General features: G+C 45.3%; 1 protein-coding gene across 1 annotated transcript in view; it reads left to right on the top strand.

The window, feature by feature from the left end:
• The window catches only part of ELP1 (elongator complex protein 1), a 1128708-nt gene that overhangs the window by 29387 nt on the left and 1085926 nt on the right, over positions 1–13395 (top strand). The window contains 2 exon segments of the mRNA XM_030194341.1: positions 1502–1583; positions 1796–1876. Of these exon segments, the coding sequence (XP_030050201.1) occupies positions 1502–1583; positions 1796–1876 (163 nt within the window).

Raw genomic sequence — 13395 nt, 5'->3', positions numbered from 1 at the left:
TACACCTGTTTCTGCGACTAGGCAAAAATGACACAGAGCAGCACTTCCATTGTAAGAAGGTATTGCTTCCACTAGTTGTAAGAAGTCGGAATTAGTTAGCCAGATGCCCAACTCCAGATACTATAACTGAAGTACAGCACTAAAATCTTTAGAAGGGATAAATTGGCTGCCCTATGGAACTGAGAAATAGAAACCTCTTGAGGGGAGTCCTCCTGAAAAAATTCTGAAAAGCATGAAATAGACCCACAGAAAAGGGTTTTTCTGCATAGCTCTGACGCATAATGTCATAGTTGCCTGAAACAAAAGCATCTGCCCTCCTCCTAGTGGAATCCGAGAAGATCCCCCATGGGCCGCAACAACCCATCTGTTCTAACTAGTTGATATAAATATTGGTTACCCTGATCTGCTCATCTGGAGAACATCATGGACTCCATCCCAGGTTTAAAAAAAAAAAAAATCAGTTATCCAAAAGAGGAAGTATATCAGTTCAAGAGGGGTTCTTTCCCCAAAGGCACAAAAGCCGCCTCCAAGTCTTTTGCTGAGAACAGACTTAAAACACTATTTCTGAAATGTGAGGGAAGAGACTGGCATGTAAAATAAAAGCTAAGTGTAATGATTCTCCCCAGGCCCATTCTATATTCAAAGGGGTGAACAAATCAGTATTCAAGATCAATCTCTCAAATGCTGTAGGAGGCCACCTGATTTGTAAAGGTGGAAATTGGGTAGATCTAACCCTCCCGGCCCCACATGCCCTGATAAAAGTTGTCTTAGCTTAGGCTTTTTATATCTTCAACAAAATCTAGTGATTAAATAATTAAATGTATGAATATCTTGATACTTAAGCTGCAGGGGGAGATTCTGAAATGCATAGCACCACTTTGGAAAGATGGTCATTCGGATTGAGCCAGTTCTGCCAGTTGGGCACAGGCAGTGGGTTCCAGGTCTCCAAGCGAGATCTAATAAACTGCTGCAGGTCTGGTATATTATAAGCATATAATTTTACAAGGGTTTGCAGGCAGCTGAATTCCCAAGTACTTCAAGTGACCATTAGCTCAACAGAGGGGGAACTGTGCCCCCCCACCCCCAATTTTTTTCTGCAAGTGATTGTCAGTCACCAGAGCCTCCAACTTGAGCATCTTCAACGAACCCTGAGAAATCTCCAAATTCTATGACGCTCTCCAAGAGAGTTATGAGGGAAGTCCGGGGTCCACTAGATGCTCTAGAATGTCATCTGCGAAGGCCGCAACTTTAAATTCTTAGACACCTAGGTGAATCCCTCTTACCTCAGGGTTCTGTTCAATTTCTCAAATCAGAGGATCCAAGACGAGCACAAACAGGAGGGGTCCCTGTCTGGTACCTCTCTGAATACGAAGGGGTTCATTACACACCCCATTAACTCTAATGAACACCTGTGGGTTGGCATATAATGTTCAAATGGTGTAATAAAAAGCGCCTATAATGTGAACTTAGTCTTAATATTTTCTTTTGGCTTCACTTGCAGTTGGAGTGTGTTGGAACTGTAGACAGTGGTCTCAGTGTCATAAGCTGGAGTCCTGACCAGGAGCTGGTTCTTCTGGTGACAGGTAGGGCCTGCAGGAGCCTGGGAAGTAGCCTTTGCTTTAGGCTGTTCGGAAACTGTCTACCAATTCTAAACAGTTTTTCACAGCATCTCACTTGCTAAAAGATTTTCCTCCGGTTGTTGTAAAATGTGCTTTGAGCCATGTCCTTGCTCTGCTATGAAAGCTGAGGACATGGCATGTTGACATGTTACTTAATGACTTTGTTTTCCATGTAGGGCAGGAAACTCTTATACTGATGACAAAGGAATTTGAACCAATTGCTGAAACATCCCTGAACCAGGAGGACTTTGGAGAAGGTGGGACATTGCTCTATAATTTGTCACATGGTTATACACATTGATCATTGTTTGCATTCCAGGACATAGATGTAGAAAATGTAGTCACCTCTGAGGTGGTGCATAGAACTATCTTGTAGTATTACCACTACTACCCAGTATGACATGTAGAATGTAAAATTAAGCCAAGTATCCCTGCCTGTTAAGCATGTTTTAGGATAAGTGTGTTATGTAGTCTTTGATTGATTTTAATTTGAATTTGGTTTATATAAGCCTAGTTCTGTCTTTAAAGACTTAAGGTTACATCAAGAGAAAATAAAATAGATTCATAATGCTTTAAAACACCTAATAAACAAAAAGTGTAACTTACTATCACAGTCTGAAATAGCAGATACTGCAAAAACCCCATTTCTTTTCTGGCTAAGTCTACTGTTCAAAATAACCTTAATCAGAACTCTTAGGGCCAGATGCACTAAACTTTACGAGGCAATAACGAGCCAACAACGAGCCATTAACGAGCAAGTAGTAAACCCTGGCATGCACTAAATACTTTTTTCTGACGACGGTAGCAGCTAACGCAAACGGAATGCAGATGAGCAAATTGTGTAGAAACCCTATTGAAATGAGATGCACTAAGCTTTTCCGCTTGCCCTAACGCTAGAAAACGCCGGGAAAGCTAACGAGAGGTCTGTACTTCTCATTGGGGCTGTGCGGGCTTCAAAAACTTATAAAATGTAAAAAAAAAAAAAAAAATCGGGAGGGGGCAAAAATGCTTGTCCTTTATGGACGTTCTTCACTGTAGGTATTATAAAAAAAAATCGCAGGCATCTGCTGCATCTATGGTACGCCGCTCCCTCCTCCCACCTGCATTGAAATCAGAACTTTTACGCAGCCCCGGCCCCCTTCCTCTCTCCCTTCCTTGAAATGACAGCTCCCCCGCCGCCCCCCCCTGAGGTCGTCGCCGCCACCGCCGCTCCCCCTCTCTTCCCGCCCCCCCCCCCTCCGTCTGCCACCTACGGGTGGGGTGGGTGGACTGATGAATTGGTGGATTTGGAGCAGAACTGGTATGAAGGATCTGGTGCTGGAGGGTGACCTCAGGGAGGAGGGGGACCTGACTCCAGGGGATTCAATGTTGGTCTGTATTTTTTTCCATAGGAAGGTGCTTGTTTGGAATTAATTTCCCAGGTTACTGCTGTAATAAACTTTGAGGATGGCAGATATGGCTTCTGGATCTAAGCTTTGTACACTTCATTTTTGGGGGTCCATGCTTGTTAGTGAATGGCTTAGGGGACTAAAGTTCCCCAGTTACCGGAGGACAAACACCAGAGTACAAGTAATTGGTTCTGCACATTACCGTTTTAGAGAGGCTAGGCACTATCACCTTGGTAGGTTCAGTGGAACTTGGAGTGTCATTCAGGCGCCCTCTTTCGTACTTAATCATGGAGTCTTACCTGCTGTTCCCGGTGGAAAATGGGAGCTGTCAGAGAAACGTTGCAAAGGTTGCCTCAGGAAGAACGGGCTTATTTTGTTGTGCCCAAAAAGGAGGGTATCTTTCATCTGATTTTGGATCTTAAGCAGGTGAATGGAGTCCTCAGAATACCCAGTTTTGCATGAAAATGCTGCATCGGTCATAGTTATGAGAAATTCCCCTGTTTAGACTGCATTGCTGGATCTTGAAGCATATCTCCATATTTCCAATCACACATTGCATCAGAGATGCCTGTGTTTTGCTGCTTTGGGGTGGAATTTTCAGTTTTGTTTGCTGCCCTTGAGTCTCGTGACTGCTCCTTAGACGTTTTCCAAGGTGAGCAGTGTTTTAAGATTCTGGGGAACCAGGTTCAATTCTCTCTGCAGCTCTGTGTGACCCTGGGCAAGTCACTTAGCCCTCCATTGCCCCAAGTACAATATACTTAGATTGTGAGCCCATATGGGACAATGCAAGTACCTGAATAGTAATGGTTCAAGAATTTTTATTGATGAACATCAAAATATAACACCATTGATCAACAAAAAATTAGGCCAGTGATATGTTATAAAAACCAAGTTTACACAAACTGTAACAATAACGATGTCATCTTATACATACTTTAACTTCCTTCCCCCCCTTCTCTCCCCTCCCCCCTTCCCACCCTTCCCTTCCCAACCCACCCCCTCCCCTTTTCTTCCCTCCTATGCCTTCTATACGAATGAGTGTATTAACAATTCAAAATATAACTTCGTCCCTTTATGGGAAGGGTGTTCCAGAGAGCCTCCCACCGTGCTTTAAACCTAGCTCCCGAGGTGCTTCCCATCTGTTTAACCTCGCACCTATCAATCTTCATCTGATGGATCAACTGAATTCGCCACCATTGCAAAGAGGGACCCGTACGAGAGAGCCAGGACTTTAAAATGGCAGCTATTCCAAAATAGCTATCCCCATGAAGCCCTTAAACCCTGCCAGGGGCAAAGCTGTAAACGTATAGCAATTGAAAAGGAGCAGCGGGTCCTGCACCAGCGTACATCCCCACATGTCCTCCACTGCCTCCAGTAAGCCTTTCCAGAATCGACTCGCAGCCGGACAGGTCCAAAATACATGACCCAGTGTTGCCATAGCTCCCCCACACTTCAAGCAGGAGCCGCACCCCGATATTTTTGCCCTAAAGGCCCTTCGCGGCGATATGTGTAATCGGAGGAGAAAATACCATTTTTCCCTTTGAGGAATTGACAAGCGTTGAGTGTATAGCTTCTTAATACTGTCCTGTAGAAAAGCCAACGGGACTTTACAGCCAAGCTCCTTTGACCAGGTACCTGAATAGTTATGTTTAAATCATTTTTATTAGAAAGTACAGAGTCACATGTTTCAAAAATATCTTTAACAACATATCTAAGCGAAATCATGTATGTCGAGCATTAGTAAATATTTTAAGAACGTTCCCCCCCTTTTCCTCCCCATTACCCCTACTTCACAGGTTCGTTCCCCATCTTAATACGTAATCCTAAAAGCCTTACATCTATTCCCTCTCCCCTTCCCCTCGTACTTCCCCTCCCCTCTTCCCCCCCTGCCCCAACTCCTAAAAATACACATGAAAGAACAGTCAGCTCATGAAAAGGAAGGCGACTCTAAATGCTGTCGTATTCTGGTTAACTTGTTCAGTATCTGTCGTTTTATGGTGGGTTGAAGTGTATTCCAATATCTCTGCCACACTCTTTGAAATGCAAGCACATCACTGTCTCTGCGCGCCGAGATGGCTATCCCACAGAGCTCTAAATTGAGAAGCTCTCATTTTAGTCCTCCACAATTCCCTTGAGGTGGCTAGGGCTTCTCTCCATTGAAGCAGAATCACTTTTTTCCTAACCACTGTTACTCGCTGGAGGAAGCCTACTAGACCTGCAGGGATGGGTTTTGTCAGATCAAAGCTATCAAATAAGATCAGTGGGTGAGCAGCCACTTTTTGCTTCCAGCATAAACTCATCTCTGTTAAAATCTGTGTCCAAAACTGATAGATAAGCGGGCAGAGCCAGAACATATGCCCCAGCGTTGCCACAGCCGCTCCGCCTTTAATGCAAGTTCCTGTTCCAAAGCCCGCTTTCAACGCTCTGGCCGGTGCCATATAAGCTCACAACGCGAACTTATACTGTTGCTCCCATTGTCTAATGAAAGGGGTGCTGTGTTGAATAGCTAGTAAAAACCTCTGTAGCATTTCAGCCGTGAATGTAGTTCCCAGATCTTGCGCCCAGTCTGTTGCAGTTTTAATGTAGTCAATGTCCTCTGTCGTATCTAGGAGAGATCTATGATGGAAACGCAGCGGCACAACACTCTGAGCTCCTAATGTAAGCATTGTAGACAAAATATCTTGTACATTTTCACTATGATTAAATGCTCCTAACGCGTGGGCATAGTGTCTCACCTGGGTGTATGCATAAAAATCACAGAAATTCCATACTCCCTCTGTAAGTCTCCAAAGGCTTTAATCTGTCCTTCTTCATCTAGCAGCTGATAGAGGTAGTATATTCCTTTCTGTCTCCAGCGTACAAACGCTTTTGCGGAGGTACCAACTGGGAAGTCAGGGTTCAAATTCAGAGAGATAAAAGGGGTTGCAGCTGCGGAAAACCCATGCCTGCGACACAGCCATCTCCATGTTGCTCGTGCCGAGAGCACAAAACAGTTAAATGGTGATGTATCCACTGGTCTCTTTTTTTGTGGTATGGAGTAGGCAGCTCAGGTATGCCTCCGGTGTCATGGAGGCCTCTAGACACGTGTTCGTGAAATGCTGGGTCCCTGTAAGCAGTCTCTGACATGCCTCATGGTACAAGAGATCGTTAAATAACGAACATTAAGTAGCCCCATGCCCCCATGCTCTTTGGGTTTATATAACACCTCTAAGGCTATTCAGGGTCTCCTGTTGTTCCACAAAAACATTCGTAATATTACTTTAATTTCTTTTCCTCTCTCCCCCGCAAGTACAACGGCAGCATCTGAAACTTGTACAGCCACTTAGGGGCTATCATCATATTATATAGAGCAATGCGCCCCGCCAAGGAGAGAGGGCAAGAACCCCAAATTTCCAGCAAGCGTTTAGTCTCTACTAGCAATGGCATTACATTCTCCCTGTACAATTCATGCATCTGGACTGGGACCACCACCCCTAGGTATTTCAACTGCCCATGTGCCCAACTAAAAGGGAAAGGACCTACCCACTTCTGTTTAGTTATGTTTAGTATAGGAAGTGCTAGAGATTTTGAAAGGTTTAAACTAAACCCCAGTAGATCCCCATATCTTTTTATCTCCGCTAACAAGCATAGTACCGAGGCCTGCGGGTCATCCACCAAGAGCAGCAGGTCATCTGCATATGCCAGGAGCTTCACTATTTCTTTACCTACCTTCATCCCCTTAATTTGTGGGTTAGTCCTGATAGAGCACAATAATGGTTCCAGGGAGATAAGAAAGAGCAACGGTGACAGGGGACAACCCTGTCTCATAGTAACATAGTAGATGACGGCAGAAAAAGACCTGCACGGTCCACCCAGTCTGCCCAACAAGATAAACTCACGTGCCATTTTTTGTGTATACCTTACCTTGATTTGTACCTGTCTTTTTCAGGGCACAGACCGTATAAGTCTGCCCAGCACTATCCCCGCCTCCCAACCACCAGCCCTGCTTCTCACCACCGGCTCTGGCACAGACCATATAAGTCTGCCCAGCACTATCCCCGCCTCCCAACCACCCGCCGCGCCTATCCACCACCGGCTCTGGCACAGACCGTATAAGTCTGCCCAGCACTATTCCCGCCTCCCAACCACCCACCCCCACCACCGGCTCTGGCACAGACCATATAAGTCTGCCCAGCACTATCCCCACCTTCTAACCACCAGCCCTGCCTCCCACCTGTCTCGTGCCCTTCCCTATCAAGAATTCTGCGGTTCTTATTCCAGTTACCAGAAGTCTCGCCCGCGGGTCTGTATATAGCGTTATAACTGCCTGCAGAAACCACCCCTGAATTCTGACCCATTTGAGTACCTCAAACATAAATGTCTATAATACCCTATCAAAGGCACGTTCTGCATCTAAACTAATCACCAGACCCTCAGGTGCTCTTACAGGCACATCTATCATTGCCGCAATTAACTTTCTCACATTTAGTACTGAGTGGCGGCCCCTGACAAAACCTACTTGTTCCCCTCCAATTATTGAGGGCAGCACCTGTGCCAACCTCTCTGCCAAGACCCGCGACAAGATCTTAATGTCCACATTTATAAGGGAGATGGGTGTGTACGCTGCTGGTTCCGTCTGATCTCTTCCTGGCTTGAGGAGCAGACTAATTAGTGCTTCATTGGCATATCTAGGGAACTGACCCCTCTCAATTGCCTCTTCATACAGTCCCAACAGGGGTCCCACTAGTTGTATTTTAAGAATCTTGAAAAATTCCCCCGAAAACCCATCTGGGCCTGGTGCTGAGTGTTGTTTCAGTGCCTGTATTGCCGCCAGCACTTCCTTTGCACTTAAGGGAGAATCCAGGGAATCTGCCTGACCCATCTGTAACTGTGGCATATTAGCTTGATTCAAATATTCTCGGATCTGAGTGCTCAGATCTGTTTCTGTTCTCCCTCCTTTATATAGAACTTCAAAATGCGCTTTAAAAATTTTCGCTATATGCTCTGGGTACGAGGTGCTGGTTCCCACTGCGCTACGGAGTTTCATTACCACATGTGGTTTACGAGCCCCTTTAATGAGCCGTGCCAGCATACCCCCTGGTCTATCTCCGAACCTATTCAAGTTATATTTGCGTACCACCGTCGCCCGCCCATGCCTCTCATGCAGTAAGCTATTTAACTCTGTCCGTGCAGCTGTCAAGGACTCTAACAGGATCTGAGTGGGGCTCTCCGCGTACCTCCTTCTAGCTTTCTTCACCCTCCGCTCCAGCTCCACCACCTTCTGTGCTATCTGCCGATTCCTCCTGCTGACATATGCTATCACCTTTCCCCTGATGACAGCAAGATATTTGGCAAATTCCGGTGAGGAGTAAAGGTACACCGGGAACCTCCAGCCTCCCGACCCTTGATAATAGGGCTGAGGTTCAAGATCTACCCAGATCATAGCATAGTCTGAGAGTTCCTCAGTACCAATTACCGCCTCCACTAACTGAGGGAACAGCCCTTGCGACACTAGAATATAATCAAGTCTTGACTGGGTCCCGTAGGCCCTCGAGGTATCCGTAAAATCACTCTCCGTGTAATAGTCTCCAGGGATCCACGACCCCCAGTCCTCCGCAAAAGGCCTCCAGTACTCTACGCCCAGGGCCCCCCTCGTCCGCGAGTCGCCCGTTCTATCTAGCTGTGGGTCCAGGACCTGATTCATATCCCCCGTCACTATTATTGGGTCCTTCCCATATTGTTGGCACTGTGCAAATAGATCTGCAAAAAATTTCTTCACTCCAGTCTGCGGGGCATACACTGCCACCAGCAGTCTAGTCTGTCCCTGTAGGTTCAACCGCACTCCTACATAATGCCCTTCTTTATCTGCGAACAGCAACCTCGCCCCCACTGCAACAGCTTTATTAAGTAATATAGCTACCCCTCCGCGCCTCCCTGAGGCTGGGGAACACAATACCTCTCCCACCCAGTGTCTCTTCAATTTTTTACTCTCTTCTGAAGATAGTCTGGTTTCCTGAATGCAGGCAATTCCCGCCCCATGTCTCTTCAGCGCGCCCAGTATCTTTGCCCGCTTAACCGGCGACGTGATACCACCTACATTCCATGAGATTAGTCTTACATTTTTCCCCAACTGGTTAGCCATTACAGTCTAGCCCATCGTACTGAAAGGTCTCCTTCCATTTTGTCTCCCCCCAGAGGCCCAGCCTCCCCCCAGGGAACCACCTCAATAAATCAAGTGCAATCCTTCCTTTGGCCCCTTGGCCTCCCTGAACATATATCAAACTCTCCTAAGAACCTTGCCTTCCCCTCCTGTTCTTCCATTCTTGTGCTTCGCTTAAGAGTCCTACCCTCCCCCTCCCAACTCCTACCCTCCCGCTCTTCCTCCCGCCAAACTTCCCATCCCAACCCCTCTGAACACATCCCCATTATAATAAAAATGGGTATAAGGGGCTTCCTGCACCTCCCAGTTCCCGCTCCAGCACAAATTAACTGTCATTCTAATACCGAATTCACTGTTATATCTCCCGAGGCATACCTCTGTATACGTACTCCGCACGCATACCACATTTAAGTTCTTAGTTGCAACTCATCTGGTCTCTGAGTCCTGTTCTCCACATTGTGCACTGTCCTTCAGCTCATTCACAAATTTTCCCGCCTTCTGTGCATCATCAAACTGTTTCCATCTTCCCTCATGCTGGATCTTTAAGATTGCAGGATAGATCAGCATGAAAGACATTTGTTTCTCATGCAGTGCTTTGCAAATCAGGGTGAATTTCTTTCTCTTCTCTTGCAGCGCCGCTGAATAATCTTGAAATATACGTATCTGATGTGCATCGTATCTAAGCTCGTTTCTTTTTTGGCGAGACCCTCCCAGTATTTCTTCCTTGTGCACATAATTGTGCACTTTAATAATCACTGTCCGTGGAAGCTGCCTTCCATCTTGTTTGTGGCGTATACGATGGGCCCGTTCAAGACAGAGCTTTCCCGCGCTGTCAGTCAGAGCAAACTCGTCCGCCAGCCACTTTTCTAGGACCGACGAGAGAACCCTGTCACAGTTTCTGGCAGCCCCACCAGCCGTAGGTTCCCTCGTCGGGATATGTTCTCTAGGTTGTCGAGTTTTGCCGACATCGCTTGTAAGGTACTGGCCATAGATTTTACTTGTTGTGCAGCAGGGCCCGCCAGGTCTTCCACCTCCGATACCCGTCTCTCAAGCTCTCCAGTTCTGTGAGTGGTCTCCGTTATGAGCGCCTCTAGGCTCGATACTTTAGCATACAGCTTTTATTTATTTATTTTTTTTTTATTTATTGAAAATTTTCATAGCTTTACAAGCATTATACTTGCTACATGAAATACAGATATGATTAATACATACCGTTCAAGTGGAAACATAATTAACTAAAGAAAAACATTAGTATTTCACCATATCTTCCTTTGACCACAATTAAGGAGGAAGGAGTCCAAATAGTTCAGGGGAACATAAAAAGGAAAAGAAAGAGTATAAGGAAAGGCCTAGCCCTAAATACCACCATACAATACTTTATGTTGGTTTTATCATTTGACAAGCTTTTTCATATTTATAAATTCTCTCAATTGTGTTGGTACAAAAAACACATACTTTATATTTAAATATTTTATAACACACTTGCAAGGATAAGCAAGTAAGAAAGTTGCCCCTAAAGACCTGGTTTCCTCTCATTTCCAGAAACTGTTTTCTTCTTTCTTGCTCAAATACGAAGGATACAAGGAGGGTAGCTCTAGTTGTCACCTCGGACAAAGAGTCCTCCAATATCTGGGAAATATTGTTCAATTCTTCAGCTTCCTCCAAAGCACCTTCTCGATCTTTCTTTGTAGGTAAAAAATAAATCTTATTTGGAGGAAGTGACGTCAGCGCTACCGAATGGCTGCCTAACAAACGAGCTCTGCAGAGCCAGAAGTAAAAGGAGCCTCCAACTCCCCGAAAACGCGGCGAAAACCCTCGCCAAGCAGGAATCTAAACACCAGAAGAAATGGCAGCTCGGAAGAAACTAGCTGAATTCAAATACGCCGCGGAAAACCCTGGAATAGGGAGAAGCGCGGGCGCGAAAGTAGCGTCGCGAAATTTCAAAATGGTGGACGGAGTTTCCGAATCAGACCCGGAGCACGAGGAAATGGTAGATGAAAACTTGGAGACAGATAAAATGGATGTTTCACGCTGGTTCCAAGAACTTAAAGCGGAAATGGTGAATACAAGAAAAGGAATACAGGCGGCAATAGGAGAGCTGCGGGAGGAATTGAGAGATATGGGGAAACGAGTGGCGGAGACTGAGGAGAGAGTGGACGGTGTAGAGGAGGAGATAAAAGAAATGCAGCAAGCAATAAAAAAAGAAAATCAATGCAGAGAAGCACTGGAAATGCAACTAGAAGACCTAGAAAACAGGTCTAGAAGATGCAATCTGAGATTTAAAGGAGTACCAGAGGTGGAGTCATATAAAGACGCATCCAAAACAATAAGAGCAATCTGTGCAGTCATTATGGATCTGGAGAGTGAAAGTGAGGACTTAACCAATCCGGACAAATATAGAATTGATAGAGCACACCGGACATTAGGACCACAGAGAGCTGAGGGGCCCAGAGATATAATAGCATGCTTCCATGACTATAATACCAAAGAGGCAGTGTGGCGCAAAGCGCGGGCCTTGAAAGAGATTACATGGGAAAATAATAAAATACAAATTTTCCAGGATTTGGCAAAAAAACCCCTGCAAGCACGGAGAGAACTTAAGGACATCACAATGTATTTGCAAAAAGCAGGACTGAGATACCGGTGGCTGTACCCAAGAGGAATTTTGGTAACAGTGGGCACCAAGTCGAGGCGAATTCAGACGGTGGAAGGCGCATGGAAAAGCTTGAGGGACATGGGTTGCTCGGACATTCCACAAGATAAAGAAGGAGAACAAGGACGACAACAAAGACAACAGACCCCGGAAAATCAAAGATGGCAGAAAATTGGAAGAGAAAAGAAGAATAGATCCCCGGACAAAGCCAGATTCGAGGGAGAAACAAGAGGAAAAGACTGAGAAATTAACCAGAGGTCAACTTAAAGGAACTGTGGTAGTATATTCTATGAGAACCATAGTGCTGGTTAATTGATGCAATATGCTTGGTGTGGGGAAATAGGGAAATGTAAATGGGGGAGGGGGAGGGAATTGATGATGTAAAAATATGGGGGCAGCCGTCTGGCACAGATGCACTTCCTCCAGGGTAGCACTGGCCAGAAGAGTCCAGGGCCAAAAACAGGAGCCCACTGGGGGGGTAGGGAAAAGAGGGGGGGAGGGAAGGGAAAGGGGAGGGAGGGGAATAAAGGTAGGATCATGGAATGTTAACGGTTTGAATAATCCCGGGAAAAGAAGCATAGTTCTTAAAGAACTGAAAAGATTAAAATGAGATGTGATAATGCTTCAGGAAACCCATATCCAAAGACGAGATGAGCATTTGATTAGCTATAAAACACTGGGGCAGGGAACTAAGTTGGCAGATCCCAAGGGAGGGAAGACAGGTGGATTGGCAATTTACATCAATGAACAGTTAAGATTTGTACAAGAAGATATATACAAAGGGGAAGATGGGAGAAGCTTAGCAATTAAAGGAAGGGTAGGGAACCACTTGATTACATTTATCAATGTATATGCACCAAATGAGGGACAGGGAACATTTTTCACGAAACTAGGCTTAGGCCTAAGTAAATTTGTACGGGGACAGATAATTATGGGAGGGGATTACAACATGACTGCCTCTAGACTGGACCATTCACAGGGGAGAGGAGGGGGAGCGAGAACACATAGGGGGAAATTTCTTAAATTAATGAAGGATTTAGATCTGGTAGATATATGGAGGATACAACACCCAGGTCAAAAAACATACTCTTTTTATTCTCATGCCCAAAAATCATACTCAAGGATAGATGCGATATGGGGGAGCAGATCAATATGGGGGGACATGAAAGACTCAGACATAGAAAATATACAGACATCAGACCACGCACCAGTATGGGTACTGGCGGGAAAAATAGAGATAGAGAGAAAGGAAACGATGTGGAGACTAAATGAATCTCTGATAGCTGCGGAGAAAGATTGTCAAGATATACGTATGAAGATAATAGAATACCTCCAAAATAATGACAGGGGTGATGTATCGGAAGGTACCTTATGGGATGCCCTAAAAGCTGTGATTAGAGGACATCTGATAGCAAAAGGCACTTATAAAAAAAAAAAAAGAGAAGCAACAGAATTGACAATTAGGATAAACTTAACACAATTAGAAACACAACACCAACTACAGGGAGATGCAAAAACACTCAGAGAACTAACACAATGTAGAGGGGAACTCCGGAAAATACAGATAAGTAAGATGGAATTCCAGAGAACCCTGAT

The sequence above is a fragment of the Microcaecilia unicolor genome, chromosome 2 (genome assembly GCF_901765095.1).
Source record: "Microcaecilia unicolor chromosome 2, aMicUni1.1, whole genome shotgun sequence".
Taxonomy (NCBI): domain Eukaryota; kingdom Metazoa; phylum Chordata; class Amphibia; order Gymnophiona; family Siphonopidae; genus Microcaecilia; species Microcaecilia unicolor.
The sequence above is the reverse complement of the archived record's forward strand: the minus strand, read 5'-3'. Positions and strand labels throughout refer to the sequence as shown.